Source organism: Strix aluco, chromosome 11 (assembly GCF_031877795.1).
Source record: "Strix aluco isolate bStrAlu1 chromosome 11, bStrAlu1.hap1, whole genome shotgun sequence".
Classification (NCBI taxonomy): domain Eukaryota; kingdom Metazoa; phylum Chordata; class Aves; order Strigiformes; family Strigidae; genus Strix; species Strix aluco.
Window position 1 is genome coordinate 20,956,735 of NC_133941.1, and position 23,375 is coordinate 20,980,109.

Sequence of the window (23,375 nt, forward strand, 5' to 3'; positions counted from 1 at the left end):
AATTAGTAGACAGTGTGATCTAGCAGCAGAAGTGAGGGCTGACATTTTTTTGCTTTAATGTATATAAAGTTAACCTACCAGAAATGCTCATTTTTATGAATCCATGCATGTGTTCTGTGACAAGTGAGAATAAAGATATAAGGGTGAAAATACCTTTTTATTCCCTTACAGCTTGTCACCTAAATCAAAAGTAACAAGCTCTAAAATTTGTGAGGCTCTGCATGTCACAAAAGATTTGTAGTTTATTTGCAGCCTTTGGCGATTTGTACTTTTAAGTGTTTCCAAGATGAAGTGTAACATCACTTGATTTAAGGAACATTTTCCTTTTACCTCTAGGCCAATGCTAACCTATTCCAAGGTCAAGTGGAAAGGAATTTGACAAATAAGTGGTGATTTTGGGTGGTTTGCAGTTTGAACAGCTTTCATCCCCCAAGTTTTCAGAAAGTGAATTAAGAATTGTTAGCTAGTCATTTAGTGGCTAAAATGCAGTGAAAAGAACATTGAATTTGCATCCCACTTGCATAAGTGACTAAAATCTGTAATGGAAGACTAAGCTCCTTAGCTGATACGTATTTTCCTCAGTTTCCACCAACTTATCAGAAATCAGATAGAGTTGCAGTGGAAATTTCATTCCACTGCCTGCCTAGACTAATGTGTATTTAATGTTTTGGCTTCAGCTTAGAATGAGCTTTCACACTTGACTGAACAGTGTAGCACTGCCAATAATAGATAATTATTAGGGGCACCATAGCCACCCAAGGTGATTGGCAGTGTGAAATGGTGAGAACATGTTGTTGCCAAAACTGATGACTGCCAATTACAGTTGTGATTTAGAGACTGAAATAATCTGATTTTTCACTATGCTAGGAATATGTCAGGCTCTGAGTATTTGACTCTATTTATTAAACGTAACAGACAAATTCAGTTTTATTGACGTAGAAGTCAGCACATGAAGCAGAAATTCAGCTATCGTAACATCTCAAAGTAGAGAGTGTTTCTCAAGGGAACTTACTAACTAGACAGGTAAAAACATGACAAGGAAAATTCTTCAGTGGAAAACATGTTTTTCTTTTTCTCTATATACTGTGTCCAAGTCTAGGGTCTCTGAGCCCTAGCAACAAACAGTGCAAGTAGCCATTAGCATTGATAAAAATATGAGGTCTCAATTTGGAACAAAGTTTGTTCTGATTGCTTTTAGTTTTTTAGCCACCTCTAAAGACAAAGACGTTTCCAGTTTCTGCAGCTGTGTATCAAATGAGTGAGCCGAACTCTCCCGATAAGACCAGTTAATGCAACCCATAACCAAGAGGTCAGGAATCTATTAATGCTCATCTTCCTCCCTTCCCTGATGTAGCCAACCTGTAAGACTTAGAAACAGTAGGTTGCTTTTCTCCATCCCTTTGAATAAGCCAAAACTGAGTATTTTTTATGAATAAAATGTATCAAAATTTGTGTAAAAGTAGAGGTGTTAAAAATATATTTTCAAGAGGAAATAATATTTTCTCTCAAGGGAGGGTTGGAATATAAACCAGATCCACAAGAGACCAGAACACTTACCCTTGTTCTCCATATGTCCTTGGGATACTGAATGGATATTGGCCCTCATTATTTCATATTATTTCATAAAAAATGAACATTTAACCCTTTGAAGAAAAGGACAGAGTTCATAAGGTGTTTTTATTGGTTTTGATTTGGCTTATATGCTGTTCCATAAATTTCTTTGCTTCACTACTGCAGCACCATGGTACTGTAATGCATAAAAATAGTGCTCTGATCTTCCAACTTTCACACTGTACATTAACTCCCTTCCATTACAAAATTCGTCATACTGATACCTTATTACTTTTGAGATTCTATTTTCCTAATAAAAGCTGTCTATTTGAAGCAGGAAGCAGCCCTTACTAACGCTGCCCGTATTGTATTCAGTATAAAGGTTGTTAGATACATAAAAAAAGAACCTACTTCATTTTCCTGATATGGCTTCTTCAAGCGATTGTATCTATCTATCATTACAGCTGCCCCAATGAATTACAAATCAAAACTTTATAATAGTCGTCTAGAGTTCTCCTGAGATCTGTGTTAGTTTGCTTTATTTACTTCTGGGTTTTTTTAAGCATGATCTAAAGTCCTCCGTAATATGACCATAGACTCTTTCTTGAATTAAGTGAGGAAAGAGCTCCTTCTAGCGGTTGGCGATCTGCTTCAAAGAATAAATACTTCATCCTGACAAGTAGTAATGTTTTGGGTTTTTTTTCTTTCCAGTTCCGTAGTTTCAAATATGCTATCCTGTTACCCACTAAAATAATAAAGACTTTCTTACTTTGGCACTTTTTATATAGTTTAATGAGTTTCAGAATATATTTTAAATTCAAATATCAGGCATTTTTTTCATCACTGCTTTTTTAAAAGGTTTTATTTAAGTAAGCTGCATTAAAATGTCTCAGTAATTGTTTCATAAATTTTTAATAATTTCAAGCTGTTTCTGAAAAAATAGATGGGAAGGTTGCAGTAAAAGGAAACATTACTTTTCAAATTCTTTCAGGATAATTTTCTTCCAGGAAAGAAACTCCCATTTGTATTATGTAGTTACCTAAATTAAGCTGAAAATTTCATACGATGCATGAAGTAACAGATAGTACTGTAAAATGTATTACAAAATGTTAATGTTATGCTTTATAAGAATTGTGCGATTGTAAATATTCCTGATTTAAATGACTGGAGAGAAATAATTTGTCTTTGTTCAGAACACAGTGCTTCCTGTGATTCTGGTCTTGCATAAGAAATACAGGAGAGGTCATGGTAGCTCAGAGCAGAGGTCCATGTATTTCTGTATCCTGTCTTCAGCCCTACTTGCAGTCGCACAGGAAGAAATTAAATCACAGTAACTGACCTGACAACAAGTATTTTTCTAGCAAATATATGACTTTCTAATTTGTCTCCACAGGACTCTCCTCTAAAAGCTGTACAGATGTTGTGGGTCAATCTAATTATGGACACCTTTGCCTCTCTTGCTCTGGCCACCGAACCTCCAACAGAGGCTCTATTGCTAAGAAAGCCATATGGCAGGAACAAACCGCTTATATCCCGCACCATGATGAAGAACATTCTGGGCCACGCTGTTTATCAGCTTACTCTCATATTTACACTTCTTTTTGTCGGTAAGCAAGTTTTTTAGGCTTGTTGCTTAGTTTAGAAGCATCTAGGTCTTGTAGCCTGACAGGTTGAAGAGCTTTAAATGTAACCACGTAATGCACTTATATTGTCTGTCATGGTTAAACTGCTAGTAGGACGAAGCTCTTTAATGGGATCAGAAACAGGAGGGGAAGCAGAACAGATGCAATAGAGGGATTTACTCACCTTTCATATGTTGTTTACATTGGAAAGGGCCTCAGCGAGCTTTTTTGCCTCCTAAGAAAACGTAAGTTTGGGCTTTGGCAAAAGTTTATGTTAAAACTTAGAATAGTTTACATTTTAATCAGACTATCTAGCCTGCTTCGTCTATACTGAAATTTCATTTTGAGACTTGTCATCTTTAATAGGCACGTAACAAGAAATTTAAAAAACCCCAACTAAAATCAAGATCCATTTTACCAATATCTGGAGAAGCTCTAATCAGGAGCAAAATGTTTGCCATAGTCAAGGAATAATGCTGATCTTAACTAGTACAGTAACCAGTATTAAGTAATACAAATAACAATCTGTTTTGACATTTAATATCTAAAACAGATATTAAAAGGGAAAAAAATCTAATTTATTAGATTACTGGACTCTTCTTCAGGCCTTGCTAGCAACGGATGCTTTTTAAAAGTTGTATTTTGGAGAGGGGAGGGAAGGAGGAGGAATGTTTCATGCTGCAGGGAATAGTAGGGACTAATAATATTTTGTTGCCCCACAATAATAAGTGGACCTGCTCAAAGGACTGATAATCTTTCCAACTGGGTGTTGTGTTATTGTCATTGTACCACTTCTGTTAAATTACATGTGTTGTCTTTCAGATTTTTTTCTTTATATGCAGACTTCCATATAAACTGTAAATGTAGATTTATGGGTTCTTAGGAGTTTTTTGAGCTCCGTTGTGAAAATCTTGCTCCACCTTATCAGCTGGCAGTTTATTTGGAATGCTCAAAGGAGGTGATGGTCTGTTTACAGGGGAGCTATTTAAACCAAAATAATTGCCAGGTTTTGAAGAGAGATGGTCTGTAATATTGCTAGGCTTACAGTGTATTTTGAGAATTTCTAGTGAGTCTAAGGAAATTGTAATTTCAGATTCTCTAAAACAGGTGTTAGAAGGTCTTGGTAATTCATGTGATATGAATCTTGGAATGAGAACTTCTGTGAACTTTATGGGGAGTTTTAATGGCTTTTTGATGAGTTTTATGGTTTAAAATACTTTATACTGAGCTCTGATGAAAAGAAAACCAGGCTTTTTCACCCTATTGTAATTACTTCTGTGCATCTCTGGAAAACCCATGCATACTTTGAAGGACACAGCCCGACCAATTTTCTGATAAGCCTAGGAAGTGCAGTCTTTCCTTTCTAAACTCCACAAGACTGGGCTTTGCAGTGAGATGATGTTCCAAACTCAGTTTTTCAATAAATAAATTGCAAATTAATGACAATTATTTATATTTTGTTCAACTAATACTTCCTTTTTTGTAGTAGATTTCTGTAGAGACTAGTACATCAAGTTTTGCTGTTTTTTCCATGATGGGGCAATAAGTGCATTGTGTTTGAACATACAGCAGTGCCTTTGAGATGTCAGGCACATCAGAAATCCAGAAGTCACTTGTCTAGTTCTGTCAGACTGTAGTATAAAAAAACCCTTAACCTCAGCAACTAGGCGTAATAAACTTAAAGTTGATGTGCTATAATGCCTTTTGGAACGCGTTTGGAAGTAAAAATTAGTTATGGGTTTAACCGCTGCCATTCTGCAATAGCAGCATGTTCTGCTTTGCCAATTAAGCAATGCGATGCAATAATAGAGACTTAAGGACAGGTACTCTCACTGAGGAAAGTATAATTTATATGTTTGTGTGGTTATTGGATGAAAGCTAATAGATGTAATGTGTGTATATATATGTGTATGTATGTATATATAGAAGATAAAATGATGATACCTCTTTGCTTTCATTAATTTTTTCCTTTATTATTTATATGAAGTAAGGGGAATGTTTTCCCATACTTTATCTCTCTGCAAATGTATAATCTTCTTGAGAATCTCTGCTCTCCCTCAGTCTAAGTTTTGTGGCCTCATATTGTGTTACTGATATATATATTTGCGATACTGTAATCTACTTTCTGTCAAAATACTAAAAGCCAAATTCTTTCTTTGGAAACATGCTCATTATTCCCAGTGACTTGAACATGAACTGCTCAAATATCCCAAGGCAAAAAATGATGGAATTAACGACCTCAGGAGAAAACCTGAGGGAACCTTTCTTCTTTCTCCAGAAATTCTGAATATAATGCTAGTGGGATAACAAAAGTGTTCAAGTTGTAATTTGCTTTTTATTAACAAAACACTGGTTATGAAAGTGAGCATTGTGATAATCTTCTTTATCCTTATTTCATTCATTATTTACATTTTCACGTGATGCCCCATCCTTGCTTTAAGACAATGCCTCTTTCAATAACTGTATGTTATCTGTAAACTTTGCCTATCAGAAAGTGGATGAAAAATTGAACATGAGCTGGCAATGTGCACTGACAGCCCAGAAAGCCAAACGTATCCTGGGCTGTATAAACAGAAGTGTGGCCAATAGGTTGATGGAGGCGATTCTCCTCTTCTACTCCGCTTTTGTGAAACCCCACCTGGAGTACTGGACCCAGTTCTGGGGTCTCCAGTACAAAAAAGACATCGACCTGTTGCAGGTCCACAGGAGGAGGCACAAAACTGATCAGAGAGCTGGAACAGCTCTCCTGTGAACAAAGGCTGAGAGAGTTGGGGTTGTTCAGCCTGGAGAAGTCTCTGGGGAGACCTTATTGCAGCATTTCAATATATAAAGAGGGCTTACAAGAAAGACAGAGGGAGACTTTTTACTAAGACCTGTAGCGACAGGACGAGGGGTAGCAGTTTTAAACTGAAAAGAGAGTAGGTTTGATTGGATGTAAGGAAGAAATTTTTCTACAGTGAGAGTGGTGAGACACTGGCACAGGTTGCCCAGAGAAGCTGTGGCTGCCCCCTCCCTGGAAGGGTTCAAGGCCAGGTTGGACGGGGCTTTGGGCAACCTGGTCCAGTGAAAGGTGTCCATGCCCATGGCAGGGGGGTGGGACTAGATGATCTTCAAAGGTCCTTTCCAACCCAAACTATTCTATGATTCTATAAGAAAAGAGGTCCCTCAGGTGCAGGTATCTTTTCAAAACTTACCTCATTTTTACAGTTACTCATCATGGGGTTTATTTTGCTTTTCTTATTGGTCGGATCTAAAAGTAATAGTCAAATTATCAAATTAAAAAGCAATGCCTGATGGTGTGCTTTCAAAGCAGACTAGCAGAGTGACCAAAACCAAATCTATTTAAAGCCAGGAATGTCTGTGGTTTTTATCATTAATATCCTTGAATGCTTGTCAAGAGTTGTGCCATACTGGATTAGCAAATGCGTAAAAACTGCTGAAGAGTGGTTGCTTCTAATTATTGTAGAAAAATGCAAATATACTGTCAGTGGTCTCAAGTGCTTGGTACATCATAAAGAATGGACTTCTTAGAATAATTAGTACTTGATTAGAGTAAAAGTACTACTGAAAACTATTTGCATAAGTATACTGAGTTATTAGATAAGAGTCACAATTTGAGAAGCTTCTTGCTCAGGAAGTTTAGATGTCTTTTGCTCTCTGGTGTTACAAATTCTGCCTGTGTTACAGTAAGTGCAGAAAAAAACCTGGTAAAGCAGAACACACGAGGCAACTAGCTAAAGCAAACAAGGGAAATATCAATTTGATTGATTTATTCTAGTGGAAACCTTTATTTTTGTCTTATACCTAGGTGAGAAAATGTTTAAGATTGACAGTGGGAGAAATGCACCACTTCACTCTCCTCCTTCAGAGCATTACACCATTATCTTCAACACCTTTGTCATGATGCAGCTTTTCAATGAAATCAACGCACGGAAAATCCATGGCGAAAGAAATGTCTTTGATGGCATCTTCAGAAATCCTATTTTTTGCACTATTGTACTGGGTACATTTACTATTCAGGTAATGGTTTTGGCAAGAATATGTAACTATTCATCAGAAATTTACCTTAAGGTTTTTTTTTTCTGTGTGTTTTTCTTTGAAATCTAAACACTGTAGGAGGCACACTCAATAGTAAACCACCTGGTTTCACGTATTTTCTCAATCACTACACTGTCGATCATGGAAAATGTTATGTAGCCATACTAATGCAGCATAGATTTTGATCATTATAACTAGGTCAAATCTTAAATTAATCTGAAGATATACAATAGTAACAGCCATCAAGATTTGTTGATATTGTAACTGCGGTTTTTTTAGAAGATGTTATTAAATAGTATCAAACAGTAGCAACAAAGCATTTTACATTAATTTAGTACTCCATGAATAGACAAATTTGCCTTCAAATAGCTAAAACTGATCTGTTCTGAGGCTAAATGCCATGGCCAAATGCTACTTGATGTTCTCGTTAATACTACTAATTCGTAGAAATTCTTCACGTCCATCTTGTGAGTTTGCTGTCCCAGTTGTATGTGAACATAATTACAGAAATACACGCTTTTTCCAAACAGCTGTAATTTTTCTTCTGTGAAAACTCTAATTTCTCCTTCTGCTCCTGTATCCATCCATTTGCTGGCATCTATCCTGTACTTGATACCATTTGACATTACCTTTTAGAAGTCTACTGCAGCCCTCACGATTGCTTAGAGTTGAACTATTTCTATCTTGACATTATTGCAATGGCATCCTGGAAGCTATCAGTATTGGGGCATTTCTCATGGAAGGAGTAAGGAGGAGGATAGAGCTATTTGAATCTGGGCTATAGTGGTTTGAAACAGGAAAGGGGAACCACTAAGTATGGGAGAAAGGACACCAGTGATTGGTAGTAGAACTTGATGGTGATGGTCTTTAACATCTAGTTCAAAAACATGGGTTTACTCCATGAACTAAAATGCCTTTAGGAGAAGCCTGACAAATTCACAATTATCTCTCTCTAATTTATTTATTTTTTTTTAATCATGGGTCATGTTTGAGGATGTTTTCTTAGCTCTAGGCATTACTGTACTCAGTTGTCTGGCTGAAGGAAAAGTGTCATCTAGCTGCTAGCCATGTTTCTGAATCAGCTGCTGATTTTACTTACACTTCCCTGCTTTCCTAGTAGCTGAAATAGTTGAGGGCATAGTTCAAAACACTAGGTTTGCACTCTGACAGTGAATCTAAAAGGACGTTGAAGCAGAAGAGTACTTAGGCTGTGGCTCTTACTTGCTTTTAAGTCTCTTTTTAAAATCAGGTCATTTTGGGGGAGACAACAGAAGGTTAATCTTTCTATTAATTTTCTTCTTTGCTTATTACGGTGTGGGAATACAGCTTTGCATAACGTTGCTTGCTGAAGGAATGTCAGAAGAGTATTTATTATTTTGGCTGTGTGTTTTAATAGCTGGATGTGTGCGCCAAGCATTTTATTCTAAAGAGAAAATGATTGTCTCCAGGACCTTAGATTATGTAGATGGATATGGGAGATTACAGAAGTGTTTTTATTTCATATTGAAAACTTTCTTAGTTCCATATGTATTTACTACACTTTCTGTGAAGTACAGACTAATTGGCTTTCATATTTTGTCTTTGAGTGCAATAGTTCCGATAACTATTACTTAGTTTAGTTTAGCCCTTCTCCTAAACCCCTCCAAAAAGAAAAAAAACCAGCATCAGTGGCCAAATTTAGTAAAGTAAAAAATATGGAGACTATTACAATGCATCCTTGATAAGGATCAGAAAGTGCTTCTGAGAGAGCTGCAACAGTTTGAGAAATGTAACGGTAGCTACCACTCCTGTCCTCAGGCAAGCAATAGCTTTCTTTTATTTTTTAATTCCTTTCTCGGCTTTCAGAATAAATAAACAGTGAGGGAAGATGGATTAAAATATGCCATACCTACCATTTAGAAATTTCTCAATGTGGAATTGTAATTTCACAATTTTTGTTTTGTCTCCTTTCTCCTTATTCTCTGCAATCATTTTCCCACTTCCTAACCACAGCCTTCCATTCTCTGTCCCCTTCCTTCTTCCTGTGTATTTGCACTTTGCATGGAATTAGTTTGTGTTCATAGTTTGTGTTTTTTCACTCACACAGGAAAGCAACTGCTTTATGTGTTACTGTTATTTTGTATCTTAGACTGGACAGATTACTTTGAACTTCTGTTTTGCAGCCTTTGGCAGTTTAAATCTCTGGCTTGTCATTTCAGGTCCCTGGTTCTGCAGCACCACTACTAACAAAAAATATAATAATACCTCATTTTCAGTTAGCAAAACCTTCTCAATCTAGCCAGGTTTAGAAACTTGTTCAGATTCTGTGTCTGTTTGTAATCCTGCAAAATGTGTGGTTTTCCCATCCTCTTTCTCCAAAAGGACTAGATTTTGGTATAGTCAGTGTATCCATGACAACACATCTGTAAGTGTACAGTAAAATGTTAATTAGAGGGAAAAGTCTTTCGTGCAATGGGCAGTCCAAAATAAACTACATTAGGGTCACCATATCCCCAGCTGAGAATACTCAGAAGCTGGGAGAACAGTCCTGTTTCCTTTCTTCCTGGGCATTCATATACGACTGTTGTTAGATATGAAGCTAAGGAAGCCTTAGTCTGAACTGGTATGGCTTTTTCTGACCTTTAATTCAGGGTGCATAAGTCTGTGTGGTTTGATTTTTAGTGACTGAGGTTCTGCATTTTCCACTGGATGAGTACCAAAAATGTACTTCTGGTAGCCTCACTTAGTGCCACCTAAGGGTGTCAAATGATGTATTTGGAATATAAGATAGGATTTTGATTTTGGGTGCCCTTTAGATTCAGTCCACTACACAATAGATTGTTAATAATAGGTTTGACTGTTCTATTAGTAAAATATGTTGGAATCAAACAAGAAGAGCTGTACTATGTAGAAAGACAAAGTAAAATCTCAAGTAAAATATGACTGAAAGTTGTTGGGGTTTTTCTGCAGGGTTTGGGTTTTTTGGGGGGGTATTGGTTTTTTGGGGCTTTTTCCCCCAGAAAATATTTACCCCCTTTCTTCTCTGCTTTTCCTTGTAGATAGTAATTGTCCAGTTCGGAGGAAAACCATTTAGCTGTTCTCCCCTGCAGCTTGACCAGTGGATGTGGTGTGTATTTATTGGATTAGGAGAACTTGTGTGGGGTCAGGTAAGCATTCAGCAACATGCACATTTTATTCTTCTGTTTTTATAAACCAGTCAAAGACCTGGTATTGTTTATAATCCTACTGTACTGTTGTTTCCTTGTCTCTCACAATGTCATATTTAGCACACATTGAAATACAGGGTGCTCTCTAAGTACTTCAAGAATAGATATAGCAGTAAGGGTAATTAATCCCACTGTTCCTTTTGATTTTTGGTAATTTTCATACCTTTTCTTTCCCTAAGGAGGGTGTGCTATAACCAAGGTCATCTTCAGTTAGGCTTTTTCATGAAAGATGTTTGATTCATAACCTAGTTCTCTAGTCACAAAAATAGTATAGTAAGGGCAAATGCACTGCTAACCTTTCCTGCAATAGAGTACCCAGTATAGCATGTGTATGTTCAGCCATGGCAAATTTCTGAAAGTGAAAAGAAGTTCCAGTTCTATGTCAACCCACTCATTCCCTTGCTGAAACTGCCATTCTGTCAGTCCATGGTAGCCTTGTTACTGGCACACGACTAAGTCCAGTGCGTTTAATATACACCTGCAGTGATCCTCCATCCACCTACTTCTCTATTTGAAGGATGGAAGAGGGATTTTTTCCTATAATGTTGCAGAAAAGTGCAATTTAATTCATGTGTCATTTTAAAATTCTGCTACAACCTGTCATCATTAGCTAATATTAAATTATATAGAGATGTAAAAATAAGTTACGTTATTATGTTAGCTTTCAAAACTGATTATTTGTTCTCTTATGGAAAAAATTAACTTTTGGACATTTGGGCCTCAGAATTTTTTGAAGAAGTAAGCTCAGAGTCATGACAGCTTTTAATACATATGTTGCTGAAAACCACCACTATTAGATTGTTCTACTGTAATTATTACCTGAAGATGGGATTTGATTTATGACCTTGCAGGAGGAAGACTTAAAATCAGTTTGATAATTCCTGGAAAGAAAAGTTTTGTTTTCAACTGTTTGGAAAATACCAGCTTTGGGAGGGGGGAAGAAAAGCAGGGAAAGGGAGAAAAATCTGAGCTATTTTATTAGATCATTCAGCTGTGAAGAATTTCCCACAGCCTTTGATCAATTTGGCTTCTGAATTTTGTTATATTTGGTTATTACATAACCATTGAAAACTAAGAATAATATCAGCATCTGTTTTCAATTTAAAGATGGGTGTAGTTGCCCAAGCCTTATTGCGAGAGCCTAGCCATTAAATCAAAACTGGTATTGGAATGCCTCAACAATTTTATCACTGAAAAGACTACAATTTTACATAGAGCAAATACAGAGGAAAAAAACCTTTTTCTTGTTGTAAGTAGTGACCAAAAAGGAAAATCACAAGCTAAAAAAATCATTACTTATATGATTTACAGTCTGTGGCAAGTCCTCTCTTCATGGAGCTCTACAGTAAGAGAAACTTCTTTTCCTTTAGAAGCAGTGCTTCTCTTCCTTCTCAGCCTTTTCTCTTTTGCTATGACTAATTCTAGTTCAGCACAAACCAAATTTGTTATTCCTTTGTTTTATCAGTCTCCTGAACCTGCTGTTCTTGTGCACCACTAAAACCAATGAAGACTTTAAAATTTAGATCTTAAAGCTGACACTTTTAAAAGTGATTTAAGGTGTAATTTCTAGGAAGCCAATCTGAGATGCTTTGAGGGACAGTTTTCTAAAAGGTGCCCCTCATCACTTCTGAAAACCAAGTCTTTCTAAAATATTTCACATTGCATTTGCAGAATTATTGATCATTTTTAAAAACTGTGATAATTTTCCTGGGAATAATAGTTTCTTAATCTACATCCAGTCTATTGACTCTGCCATTACCCGAACTGGGCAGGTGTCTGCAGATACGGAAAACACAAACAAAAAGACATGTAAACACCCTAAGAAAAGAATTAGAGTAGAATCTATCAGCCTGGCTTGAGAGGTCATGAAGGAGAGGTATGTTCTGTCTCACAGAACCACTACCAAATACCGTTGTTTCTATGTGTACTGTCTTGCAAGTACTTCATCACCACCATTTTCATCAGATACCAAACAGTCTCAAGTAGCTTCTTTCTGCACAGTGCTGGCATTATAGTGTTTTGAAAGCTGGGAAGCTGAAGGAGTTTCAGTAAGTATTTAAATGACTAGCACTTCCCTTTTCTTTTTTTCTCCCGTTCTCTCTTTGCTCGTGTCACACCGATTCATTAATTTTCCAAGATTACATCTTGTTTTTCAAACCCCAAAATGCATTTTAAAAAGGTTCTGTAGTAGTGTAGAAACTAATTTTTTTTTTTTTTTGACATTTCTTTATCTGTGTTTAAAAATAAACAATAAAAGTGGAGTTGTGGATCATGTTCAAGGAGACACTCAGCAAACTCAACAGTTTATTTTCATCTTGAAAATATTTGGTGCCTTTTATGTGTCTTCTCTATTATCCACTCCAGTTTTCCAAAACTGTAAGATACATCTTCACCAGATTTCCTGCAACTGTCTGATTCTATCTCCATCTTTCACACAACCGGGCTTCAGAGATGTGATTGCTCACTGCTGAACCAAAGACAAACCAAAAAGAAAATTGCAGCACTTTTTTGCTAAATGGGTCTAATAGTTAACTTCCTAGGAGATTTTTTTAAAGTGTTCAATATGTTCCAGGTAATGTCTTGTTTAAATAGCGACCTGCTCATATTTTTATTCAAGCTGATAAAAGAAATCAAAACAAAGAGAAAATGATCACCCAAGAGCGTAGCACTGAAATGTGTTTAAAATAATTTTGTTATAACATTGTCTAACCACAGTATTTGCAAATTTTTAAGATTATTAGCCATCTCCTGTATTAATTACTTCCAAGGACCACTTTGGTGGACAAAGAGAATACGAAGGGGGCTGAGTTAATCAGAATTTATTAGTAATAAGGACACAGAGTAAGAGACAGCCCGATAAGAAGTGCAACAGGGAGACGTTCAAACCCACACCTTTCAGAAACCTCATGAGATGCAACTAATTTTCACATCAACATAAAACAATAATCAACGTGATTATTATCAGTCATTAGAAATACCCAAACTCTAATTGCAGAATCATCAATCTTGCTAAGTTTTCTTTAGATAATTACGGTCAAATACTTACATCTTCTTTTATTTGTTTGAGAAAGGACATTTTTCCCAGCCTTAAACTTGCTCTGTAGCTGTGTATCGTCAATGTGGTTTAACAAGCAAGTAATGCTAATTGTTTATGCAGCAAACTAAGTATTTTTGGATTGAAACAGAGTTGTATAAGTGTAAAGTACTATTACGAATATACTGATCTTAGCTTTCCTGAAAGATTATAGATCTCATTAAAATATCAGTGTTCGTTTGTAATTAGCAGATTATTATACTATTGTTATTGAATGAGGCTTATGTTTTCAGTACATTTTTTTATAATTTTAGGTCATTGCAACCATCCCAACAAGTAGGCTAAAGTTTTTAAAGGAGGCAGGGCGGCTCACTGAGAAGGAGGAGGTCCCTGAAGAAGAACTCAATGAAGATGTTGAAGAAATTGATCATGCAGAGAGAGAACTTCGACGTGGACAAATTCTCTGGTTCAGAGGGCTCAACAGAATCCAAACCCAGGTATGCTAAAAGTAAATGCCCACATGGTCTAGAACAAAAATGCTTAATCTTTGATCAAGTCAAGGTAATGTTATAAGGAAAACCACAGAGTGTTTGTGTGTGTGAACGACAGTACTTGTTAATTGCTTTACTGTTTTCAAGGAGGAACGCATGAAAAAGTAAAATAGGTGAACTGAACAAAGTGGGGTAGCAGAAGACATAAAGTGAAAAAACTATAAAATGATAATATGCAAAAATAGGAGTCTTTTTTTTTGAGGCTACTGTAAATGGACATTCTTTTTCTACTTCAGTGCTGACAACTCATAAAAAAAAATGTAAAATGCTAGCTGTGACAATGGCTAGCAAAATGTTATGAAGGCTTTCTGAAACGTATTGTTTTATTTTGACAGAAATACATTGTTGCTGCCGCTTCTGCAATAACAGAATAATTTAAATTGTTGAGTCTAACGTACAAAATACCATTTAATTAAAAAAAAATATTTTCTGTTCTGGCACTACCATATATATATATATATATATATAAAATGATTAAAATAAATTGATTTTCTTTTCTATTAGGTAATAAAAAATGTGGTTCTAGATTTATTTTTAGTAATAAGGGCCTAAGCATCCATTAAATATTGAAATTTATGTGTTGGCTACTATGGATGATTTATTAGAAATATCTATCTTTTTATTTTAAAAAAACCCCAACTTTTGCTAAAGAGAAAAATCCATGGCATTTTTTAATATACTAAATATTTACAATGCATCATGGTGCTAAATGTAGTACAGATTAGGATATGTAGTAAAATTTGTCCTGTAGCGCTAAAAAAATTATTTGAATTATTTTGCCTTTTACATTGCAGTGAAGTACCATGTTTTATAGCATTCTAGTGCTCTCTACTTGATCTTTCTAAGATCAAGTTTTTGTGTCAGCTTGCAGAAGAGAGCAGCTATGAAAGACAGATATGTACTTGCCATATCAGATGTGAATGGTTTACATGATGCTTACAAGAAAAAGAGGTGAATAATTAAGAAAAATATTTTTTTCTTTAAAGAGTCTTGTAAAGAACGGTTTTATCTCAGAAGAGTTTGATTTTTGTCTTCATTCAAGATAAACAGTACTTTCTTCCTTTTTCCCATCTACAAACTGATACTTTTTTTTTCTGGAGAAAGAGATGCAGCCATGCATTTTAGAAAAAATGAGGGAGAGCAATTAACTGAAACTGGGACAGTCAGGTCTCTTCAGTGCATCTGCAGAGCAGAAAAATAAAGAGAGTGGAAACTACTGTTAGAGAGATTTTAAGGGTTTGGGTAAACTCCCAAGGTTCTGTGGTAAGTAATTAAATACGGATCTTCAGCTTTGAGGTTGTGTGTCTTGACTCTGTTGAGTCAGGAGCACTCATCATTAGAGAAAATTCAAATTGTCACAGTATAAAGGTGACAAGCAGGTGGCCAGGTAATGGTGATCTTTATGAAAAGATGACCTCTAAATGTACATTCTTTTCTTCCTGGTGGCTATAGGAGGAGTGTTGTCTGTTGGCATTTCTGTCAGGATGTCTTTCTGGTTGTGGTGAGTGCAAACAACTACAAGCAAAAAAAGCAAATTACATCCTTTCAGTTCTTTTTCTAGTCTGAGAGGTAGCTTTTAGTTCTGCACATCTTTGTCCACTTAATTCACAGATAAATTATTATTCTTTTATACTCTTTAAAACAAAATGAACATTAATTATATTTCTTTGCTAACATCCATCTTCTTAGTTTCCTTTCTGCTCTTAGTTGTAGAAGTATCTTCGTTAGGATGTATTGTTTCTCTCCTGCCAATAGGCCTCTGTGATTTTTTTCTCATTTTGTTTATTCAGTGACTTTGATTTTTACATCCATTTCACGTCTGTGGAATGATAATGAAAAAGGGAAATGGGCCAACAGATTCAAAAATAGTTCCAAGGTGTCCACTGGAGAGTGATGAACTTATATGCAGGTCAAATTAGACCCATTGTTGGATGGACCTTGAGTTGAGTGCATTCTGATGCACTGTGTGCTGTGGCCCATCCAGATGAATTCATACACTTGTACTACATTTCTCAGGAAGCCAGCTAAAGAAGAGTTGATGGAAGAAGATGAGGATGTCTGTAGCATCCTTGGGGAGCTGGAGGATTTGCAAGAATCCTCTGATGTCTAATGCACTTCTGGAGATGCGGAAGAAGAAGGTAGAGCATCCCCTCACTTTATATATATAAGAGGATGACAGTAAGATTAGGAATAAACTCTAGACTCAAAACTAGATTGATCATTCAAATCCTAACAAGACCAGTTTCTACCATCATATGCTTGTGCTGTATATTAGACTATCTTTTTTTTTTTTTTTTGCTTATTTTCTATTGAGTCATTATCGAACGGATAGCCGCAGAACTCAACAAAAGCCTTCACTCCTAGAACAGTTATAAGGAATCTAGGATAGGGTTTGGTTTGTTTTTTTTTTCCCCCAGGTAACTGACAGATCTCCCTTGTAATGCTCCAATAAAAACTCATCCAAACTGACGAAATCTTTGCAGTACTAAAGACATTTTTTTCTTTTTCGTGCCCTCTCTCAAAACAAAGAGTTCAAACCTAGACGTCAGAGAAAGGATTTCCACTGCTGATTCTTCATACTGAAGTGTCAGACATATTTCTGTGAAGACATGCATGAATTTACTTAAAGAAAGGTGTATGAAAAATGCACATAACTAAGTCAAAGCGACTGGCTATCTACTTCTGATTTTCTTTTTTGTCTATTTTTTGTTCATTTAGATATTTTGTTGTCTTATAAATATACTGTAGGGCTTCTCTGGATGGATGCATATTCTACCTCTCTGAATGGAAGAGTTTCATTTCTGGATAGCTCTCTCAGAAGACCACTGACATATGAAGTTTCACAAATGACTCATCCTAGTTATGCAAGTTTCAGAAAGATATAAAGGTGGTCTCAAATTGCATAAAAGACAGGACTTTTAAACCTCTGCTAGTTTTCAGCAATTTTTTCAAAGTCTTTGTTGCAGTTCTCAAATTCTTCATTCTGAAGGAACAGACAAGACTGATCATAACATCTTGGCAGATCTAATAGCCTTTGGAAAGTTCAGCAAGTTCATCCTCAGGCAAAACTGCGTAATTTGAATAACAACCAAAAGTCATTGCATCTGTCTTAATTGTATACTGAAAAGTTCCTCTAGTTACCTCACATCTGAGTATGGAAAAATTGTGAAGTGTGGAGGTTTGAAAACTTTTCGAGCCACATGTCAGATTTTTATAGATTTACTGGGCCTGATCCTTTCCTCCTCGGCTTCATTCATCCTGTAATTCAGTTTACTTTGTCTGCTTAAGGTGGGAAATAACTGTCTAGAAATGTTTTGAGAATAAAAGCAAAAACTGAAGAATATACAGGTGCCATGTTAACTGCTACTGAAAAGAGATTATTCCTCTTTAGGTACTAAAAAATACATAGAGGTGTTGTACGACATTTTCTTTCCATTCCTTTCTGCATTAAAACTTTTCTCTTGAACAAGTGCAAACCCTATAGCAATAAAAGTCACTCCTGGCAAGTGGTTTTGAAATTAGATAAAAAAACCTAGCACCTCATTTTATGGCTTTCCATATAGCTTTTAATACAGAAAACATTGCAGTAGCCCCGTTTAAGTGGAATGGAAACTGGTTTATTTCATGCAGAAAAGTTATTTTTAAAAAAATAAATATCCTGGTTAGAGATTAGGTGAATGAGACCTGGGTCCTATTAACATTAATGACAACAGAAATGCTTGTTGAAAATCTGTTCTGTGTTAAAGATCAGAATAATGTTTGTTTTGCCAGGACTATTCTGCTAGTATAAGATCCTTTTTATTTATTTATTTTTTTAACTGCTATTCACTGATATTTTTATTAGCTCTGTATCCCTCAAAAGTATGGATCTTCTAGAGTATAGAACATACAGTAAAATGAGAGAAGTGAAAAATTCCAACCTTAAAAATAAGCTTTAAATGTAGGACAGTATATTTTTTTTCTCTATCTGAAGGCCTATAATCCTTGATGGGAAAAACAAATTGCAATCTATATTTTGTTGGAAATTTGTCAAACTTTTCATGATGTATGACTTATCATTTACTTTCTCCTTTCTAGTAACTTGAATTGTTCTAAATAAATACATTCTTTTGTAATTAAAAAATTACATCTTAATTTAAAATGCATTATTTGTTTATTTATTTCTGTGAACTCTTTCTTCTTTGTTGTTTTCTGGTTTTGGAAGATAAACTTTTGGGCCAAGTTCTTCTCTTCTTTCTTGGCTTCGGGCAGAACCCAGCCCTGTACAGCTTTTAAGATTCTGAAAAGTTTGTCATCCTCCCCCTATGAATTATATCCATGAAGATCTGTAGTTATTTCTTCAGGAGAATGAGTAGATTACATGCGTGTAATTCTTGTTCTCTGGAGAAACTATTAAATACAGGTCTTCCCTTATCTTTTCACTCTTATACTAAGGTCTTTCCTTTCAGTTTATTAGGAAGACATTTGTACATCTAGAAATGCCCTTTGGCTTAGGATTTATCATCTGTGTCTTCCACAGTGATACGCACTCCATGCTCTCAGTAAGAGTCTTTAAAATCTTTTTTGAATGGTCTCTTTTGAAGAGTGCTCTGTCACCTGTGTTAGATCATGAAAACCCAAGATCTGTATTTAATTCTACTTTTGTACAGTGAACACTTCAGGTGAGTATTCAATATGCCTTCATATATATAACCAATGGTTTGAGACATATGTTTTTTTCTAGATACCAATGTGAACCTTAGCTAATGATTCACTTGTACCCCTGTTCCATATGCTAACTCACCTCATACCGTATTTTTTAACTGTGATATTTGTATTGGACGTGTAATTCAAAATAAGTCAACTGCAGAAAACACTGAGAGCAAAGCTGTAAAATGTTGTGATGACTGCTTAATACTGTACATCTATTAGTGTGCACATTTAAATGGATGTTGTAAACAGGGCTCTCAAACGGTGGGTGGGTGAGTGAACAAATCAGCGGTTTCATGCGTGTATAGTAAAAGTTCAGTGTGACAACTTTACAGCAGTAACCTTTGATCCCTTTTACAGCTGGCTGTGATATGATTATTCCCATAAAAACATGCAGGAAAATAAGCAATGATGTCCAGAGCTAAGATTATGGGAGGGGATCCATCCATACTATTAAAGATTAAGCCATATGAATTTGTTTATTCCTAAGACTGACCACAGCAGAAAATGTTAGCCGATTTATTATAGTTCTCTCGATTTGGAAAATTTAGGAGGGTTTGCACCAAGATTTGTGCTGTTTTAGTTGATAAATATATCACTTTGCCTTCTCCCAGCTACTTTTTAGGCTGTGTTATCTTCAGAAATCTGGGTTGCAAGATACAGATCTGGTAACAGTGGGTTACTTCAAGTAGTTGATCAGATTCTTCTAATTGATACTAGTTCTGCTATGTCGTGTTGTGGTTGTACTAATGTAACGAAGAGGACATTTTGGTGTGTAGGGATTTGTAGCATATATTTACTGCTTGATATTATGTATTGCCAATCCCTGGCTTTGCATTTGTACACAGAGCCTGCTTTTTATTGGGTTATACTAGTGACAAAGAATGCCTTGAAATACTCAGCTCTTTTTTTAACTTGTCTTCTGTGGTGATGAATAAAGCACTCAGGAGGGTATTGAAGATGGATATATCAAACAGTACATACAATAGACATACGAAAATAACAAGGAGAAAACTGTAATGTTATTTGCTGCAATAGTCAGCCCAGTTCCACATCATCTTCTATGTGATTTTAAATGCTATGTATAAAGTTTAATATTTTTAAACCTGTAGTTATAAAAGACCAATATTCATTATCACTATGCTTGATTTAGACAAACTTTTATTATAGAAAAAGTCAGATAAAGTATTGGAAGACTTTCTATTTTATCAAGCTAGTATAGTGATCATGAGTCGTATTTTGAAAATTTTAAAGGATTTTTTGGTTTGGTTGTGTGTCATGTCCCCCGCCCCCCCCCCCCTTCCCAATTAAGTGACTGAATTTTCCTCCCTCTGGAAAAACACCTGGAGAGCAGTAAGAAAGTAATTTTATTCTCAGTAGGAAAAAAAAAGTAGAGATTAGTTATATCAAGTATTTCAGTTTTATTTACTTTATTTAGATACCAATAAAAAGGTTTCCATTTTAAAGATTGTTATTTCAAATCTTCCAGTTGTTTAAACTGATGCAGCTCTACTGCCTCCTATGGAGCAGTTTCATTTTATCCAGGCAGAAAATTTGAATCATTTCATACTGAAAAACATTAAAAGCAACACTTAAAAGTATTTATTTCAATTGAAGTAAAACTGTGTGCACGGTTGATTTACTGTTTTTCATTATTATTCCTGTCAATTATGCAACTGTATCCATACTTTAAGCAACTTGTCTCATTCTTTCCTCCATTACAGATCGAAGTAGTCAATACTTTCAAGAGTGGCACTTCCTTTCAGGGGGCTCTAAGGAGACAGTCCTCCGTCACAAGCCAGACCCAGGATGTAACAAATATTTCTAGCCCTAGTCACGTATCGTTATCCAATGCTCTTTCCTCTCCTACCAGCACATCTGCTGCTGCGGCTGGGCGTGAGTGTGTATTCTTAATGCATCAGACCTACAGAGATGCCAACTTACGTAGCGGTCATTTGAGACTAAGCTACTTTGCCCTTTCCCATTTTGTCCTGTAATGTTTATTAGTTCACACATACCCAGAAACACATAACATGATTACTTTGTGTACAGTAGATACTCTCCATGATTCATTGCAAGTTTTGTTAACTTACTCTTAGGACAGAAATTTCTAGTCATTTTTTCTCCAGTGTATGGAGTTTCTGATTTTATTTGATGCTTCTGTGTCATGTTTTCTCAATCTGACTGGATATATTTTCTACTGCTTCTAAGATACGTACCTTAAATGATTCTACAAATATATTAAGCAGTACAGCTTGTCAGATAAAAGATCATTCCATCTGGAAGACTGTGTCTAATATAGATCACTCATGTCCAAGAAAAATGTGCTCTAATTAGCACAGGTACAGGAGGGAGCAAGGAAACAGAGAATCTAGTTTATGATGCAAGGCTAAGGGATTAAGGGTTACATGAATGGTGAAAGAATAGATTTGTTATCTCTAAATTCACTGGGAGGTAAGCATTAAGAAACGAGGGAGCTAGACAAGTTAAAAGTTCAGTGTTGAAACAACAAAATAAATGTGGTAACAAATTTCTTTTTTAGAAGAAGCAGGTTTCTAAACACTGAAATCCGGACACAGGTTTCTTTTAGATGCAAACAAAGCATCTAGTGAAGAGGTAGTGAAGTGAATAAAAACTTGAAGTGGCTTATAGTAAGAATGGACTGCTTCACTAACAATGAAATTCCAGTTGCTCAGGAAGACTCTTACAGATCTAATTTTGGGTTTATGTTTTTATTTTTATTTGTTCAGAACTGTTTTTATTTTTATTTATTCAAAACGGTGTGTTTTACAGCATAGCCAGCACTACAAGAACATTGAAATTTATAGAACTCAGTTTACAAGCTTGTCGCTTACTTTACAAAGTAATGCAGTATATTCCTTGTGCCAATTTTAGTGAAAAGCTGGCCAAACAGACAAGAAGCCAGTCTTGTCTGTCTGGCCAACAGAGAGAGGGAAGGCAGACAGAGACAAGGCAAGTAAGAGAAGGAAATAAAATTCCAGAACTCTGGCAGAAAAAAAGGAAGCTTGACCTTTCCATTCAGTCTGAGTGCAAACCCCTCAGTATTTGAACATCAAGCGTTTAGACATTATTAGAAGTTTTGTTGGAATGAAAAGTCAAAGGACAAACTGCTTTTGCTGGGAACCCAGAGAGCTATTAAGGTTCCAACTTTGGCAGTTGTTCCTTGGAGAAAATTTGTATCTTTTCCTGTCTTTTCTTGGGAAATGTGACCTGCTAACTTCTACTCTGACAACACCAACCGTTTCAGACCAGCAGCACGATCAAGAGAAGTAAAGTCACTGAGCTGCGTGCCACTGCTGTGCCACAGGCACTTTAACCTGCTTCTGAGAACTCAGGGCCCAAGTTCCATCATTTCCACACTGAGCAGGACACAGAGCACCACACACAAACCAGCCTTTCATCCAGGGAACGATTTCCTATAATAGCTTTTCTACATTTGAGCAGAAAACAGAGCAACTCATTCTGCTGTGGTAAATGTTTCAATAACATCCTGTAGCCAGCAGTCTGAAAGGATAGATCTAATAAAATTGAAGTAGACAATTTATCTTCTCTCTTTTCTCTCCATTGCATCAAAGCAACTAAGAATTGAATAGTCTTGTGTCTTGACAAAGGCTGTACTAGGTTAAGGGCTGAAGTTAATTAATAGGAGAAAGAATAATCTGCTACAGTTTTTGATGTCTGTCTTTATTTGGAAAAATAAAACAGGTCTACAGACCTCATCAGTTATAGCCACATTTGTTCAGTAAAATAAAAAAACATATGATTGATTTCTTAAGTTACCCAGAGATATGTATCTCCATTGCATAGGCCAGTTAGAGATTGGGCCTTATAAAGTGGTTATCCTGGACTCTTAGTAGTTTATTACCGCAACATAATGTGTGTTTAGTATCAAACCAGTGAGCGCTTCAAATTATAACCCTTAGGGAAAGTTTCGATTTATTAATACAATGACACAAACCTAATGAATGACAGGGAAAAAGCAAAGGAAAAAAACCTTTTTTAAATTGGGTATTTACAGTTGGTTGTTCATCTTCCGGAACCTGTAAAAACTTTCCTAATCCAAATTTCATAGAAATGGGGCATGTTTTTGTGAATTGGCATTGAAAATTTCAGTTGGAAAATGCACTCCTAGGTCTACTTTTCAGCTCCTTGCTTAAAATGTATGTGGTGGGACAGGACTGACTTCTTTCCTCTTAGCTGCTCAGAATGAATGAAACCCTAAATCATTGCCTTCTTCCTATGGGGAGGAAGGGAGTAATGTGATAACTCTACCTCTGATTTTGAAGCCTTTATGTCTCTTCAGGAATCTTAAAAATATCGCATATGTAGATATATTATGGGAAGTATCAAGGGAAAACGTTAAAGATATAGCGAAGACAAAAAGGTCTAATACTTTAAAGAGCCCAATATGAGATTCTGTCAGGAGGGTTTCAGAGAAATGGCACTCACCATGTTGCAACAATCAGGATATTTCAGGTGTCATTTTGGGTGCCCAAAATGTTCTGATATCAGTACTTAATACAAGAGTCACATGATGCTCTATCAATAAGAATATGTAAGTTTAATTTAACAGAGCATGTATGCAGTTCTTTGCTAATTGTATGGCTTTTTAATATATAGTTCATTGTGACCCCTCACCAATCTGTGAGATTTCTTCTGCAGA

The 23,375-nt window shown here is 35.9% G+C and overlaps 1 protein-coding gene across 8 annotated transcripts in view; it reads left to right on the plus strand.

Moving 5' to 3' along the window:
• The window catches only part of ATP2B2 (ATPase plasma membrane Ca2+ transporting 2), a 431,184-nt gene that overhangs the window by 396,708 nt on the left and 11,101 nt on the right, over positions 1-23,375 (plus strand). For 5 of the 8 annotated variants that reach the window (XM_074836603.1, XM_074836604.1, XM_074836599.1 and 2 more), the window contains 4 exons: positions 2,945-3,158; positions 6,982-7,193; positions 10,250-10,357; positions 13,766-13,948. In XM_074836603.1, coding sequence (XP_074692704.1) covers positions 2,945-3,158; positions 6,982-7,193; positions 10,250-10,357; positions 13,766-13,948 — 717 coding nt within the window. Of the gene's footprint in view, positions 1-2,944; positions 3,159-6,981; positions 7,194-10,249; positions 10,358-13,765; positions 13,949-20,415; positions 20,588-23,375 lie in introns of all 8 variants that reach the window. The other 3 variants (XM_074836605.1, XM_074836606.1, XM_074836607.1) reach the window with 2 other exon arrangements.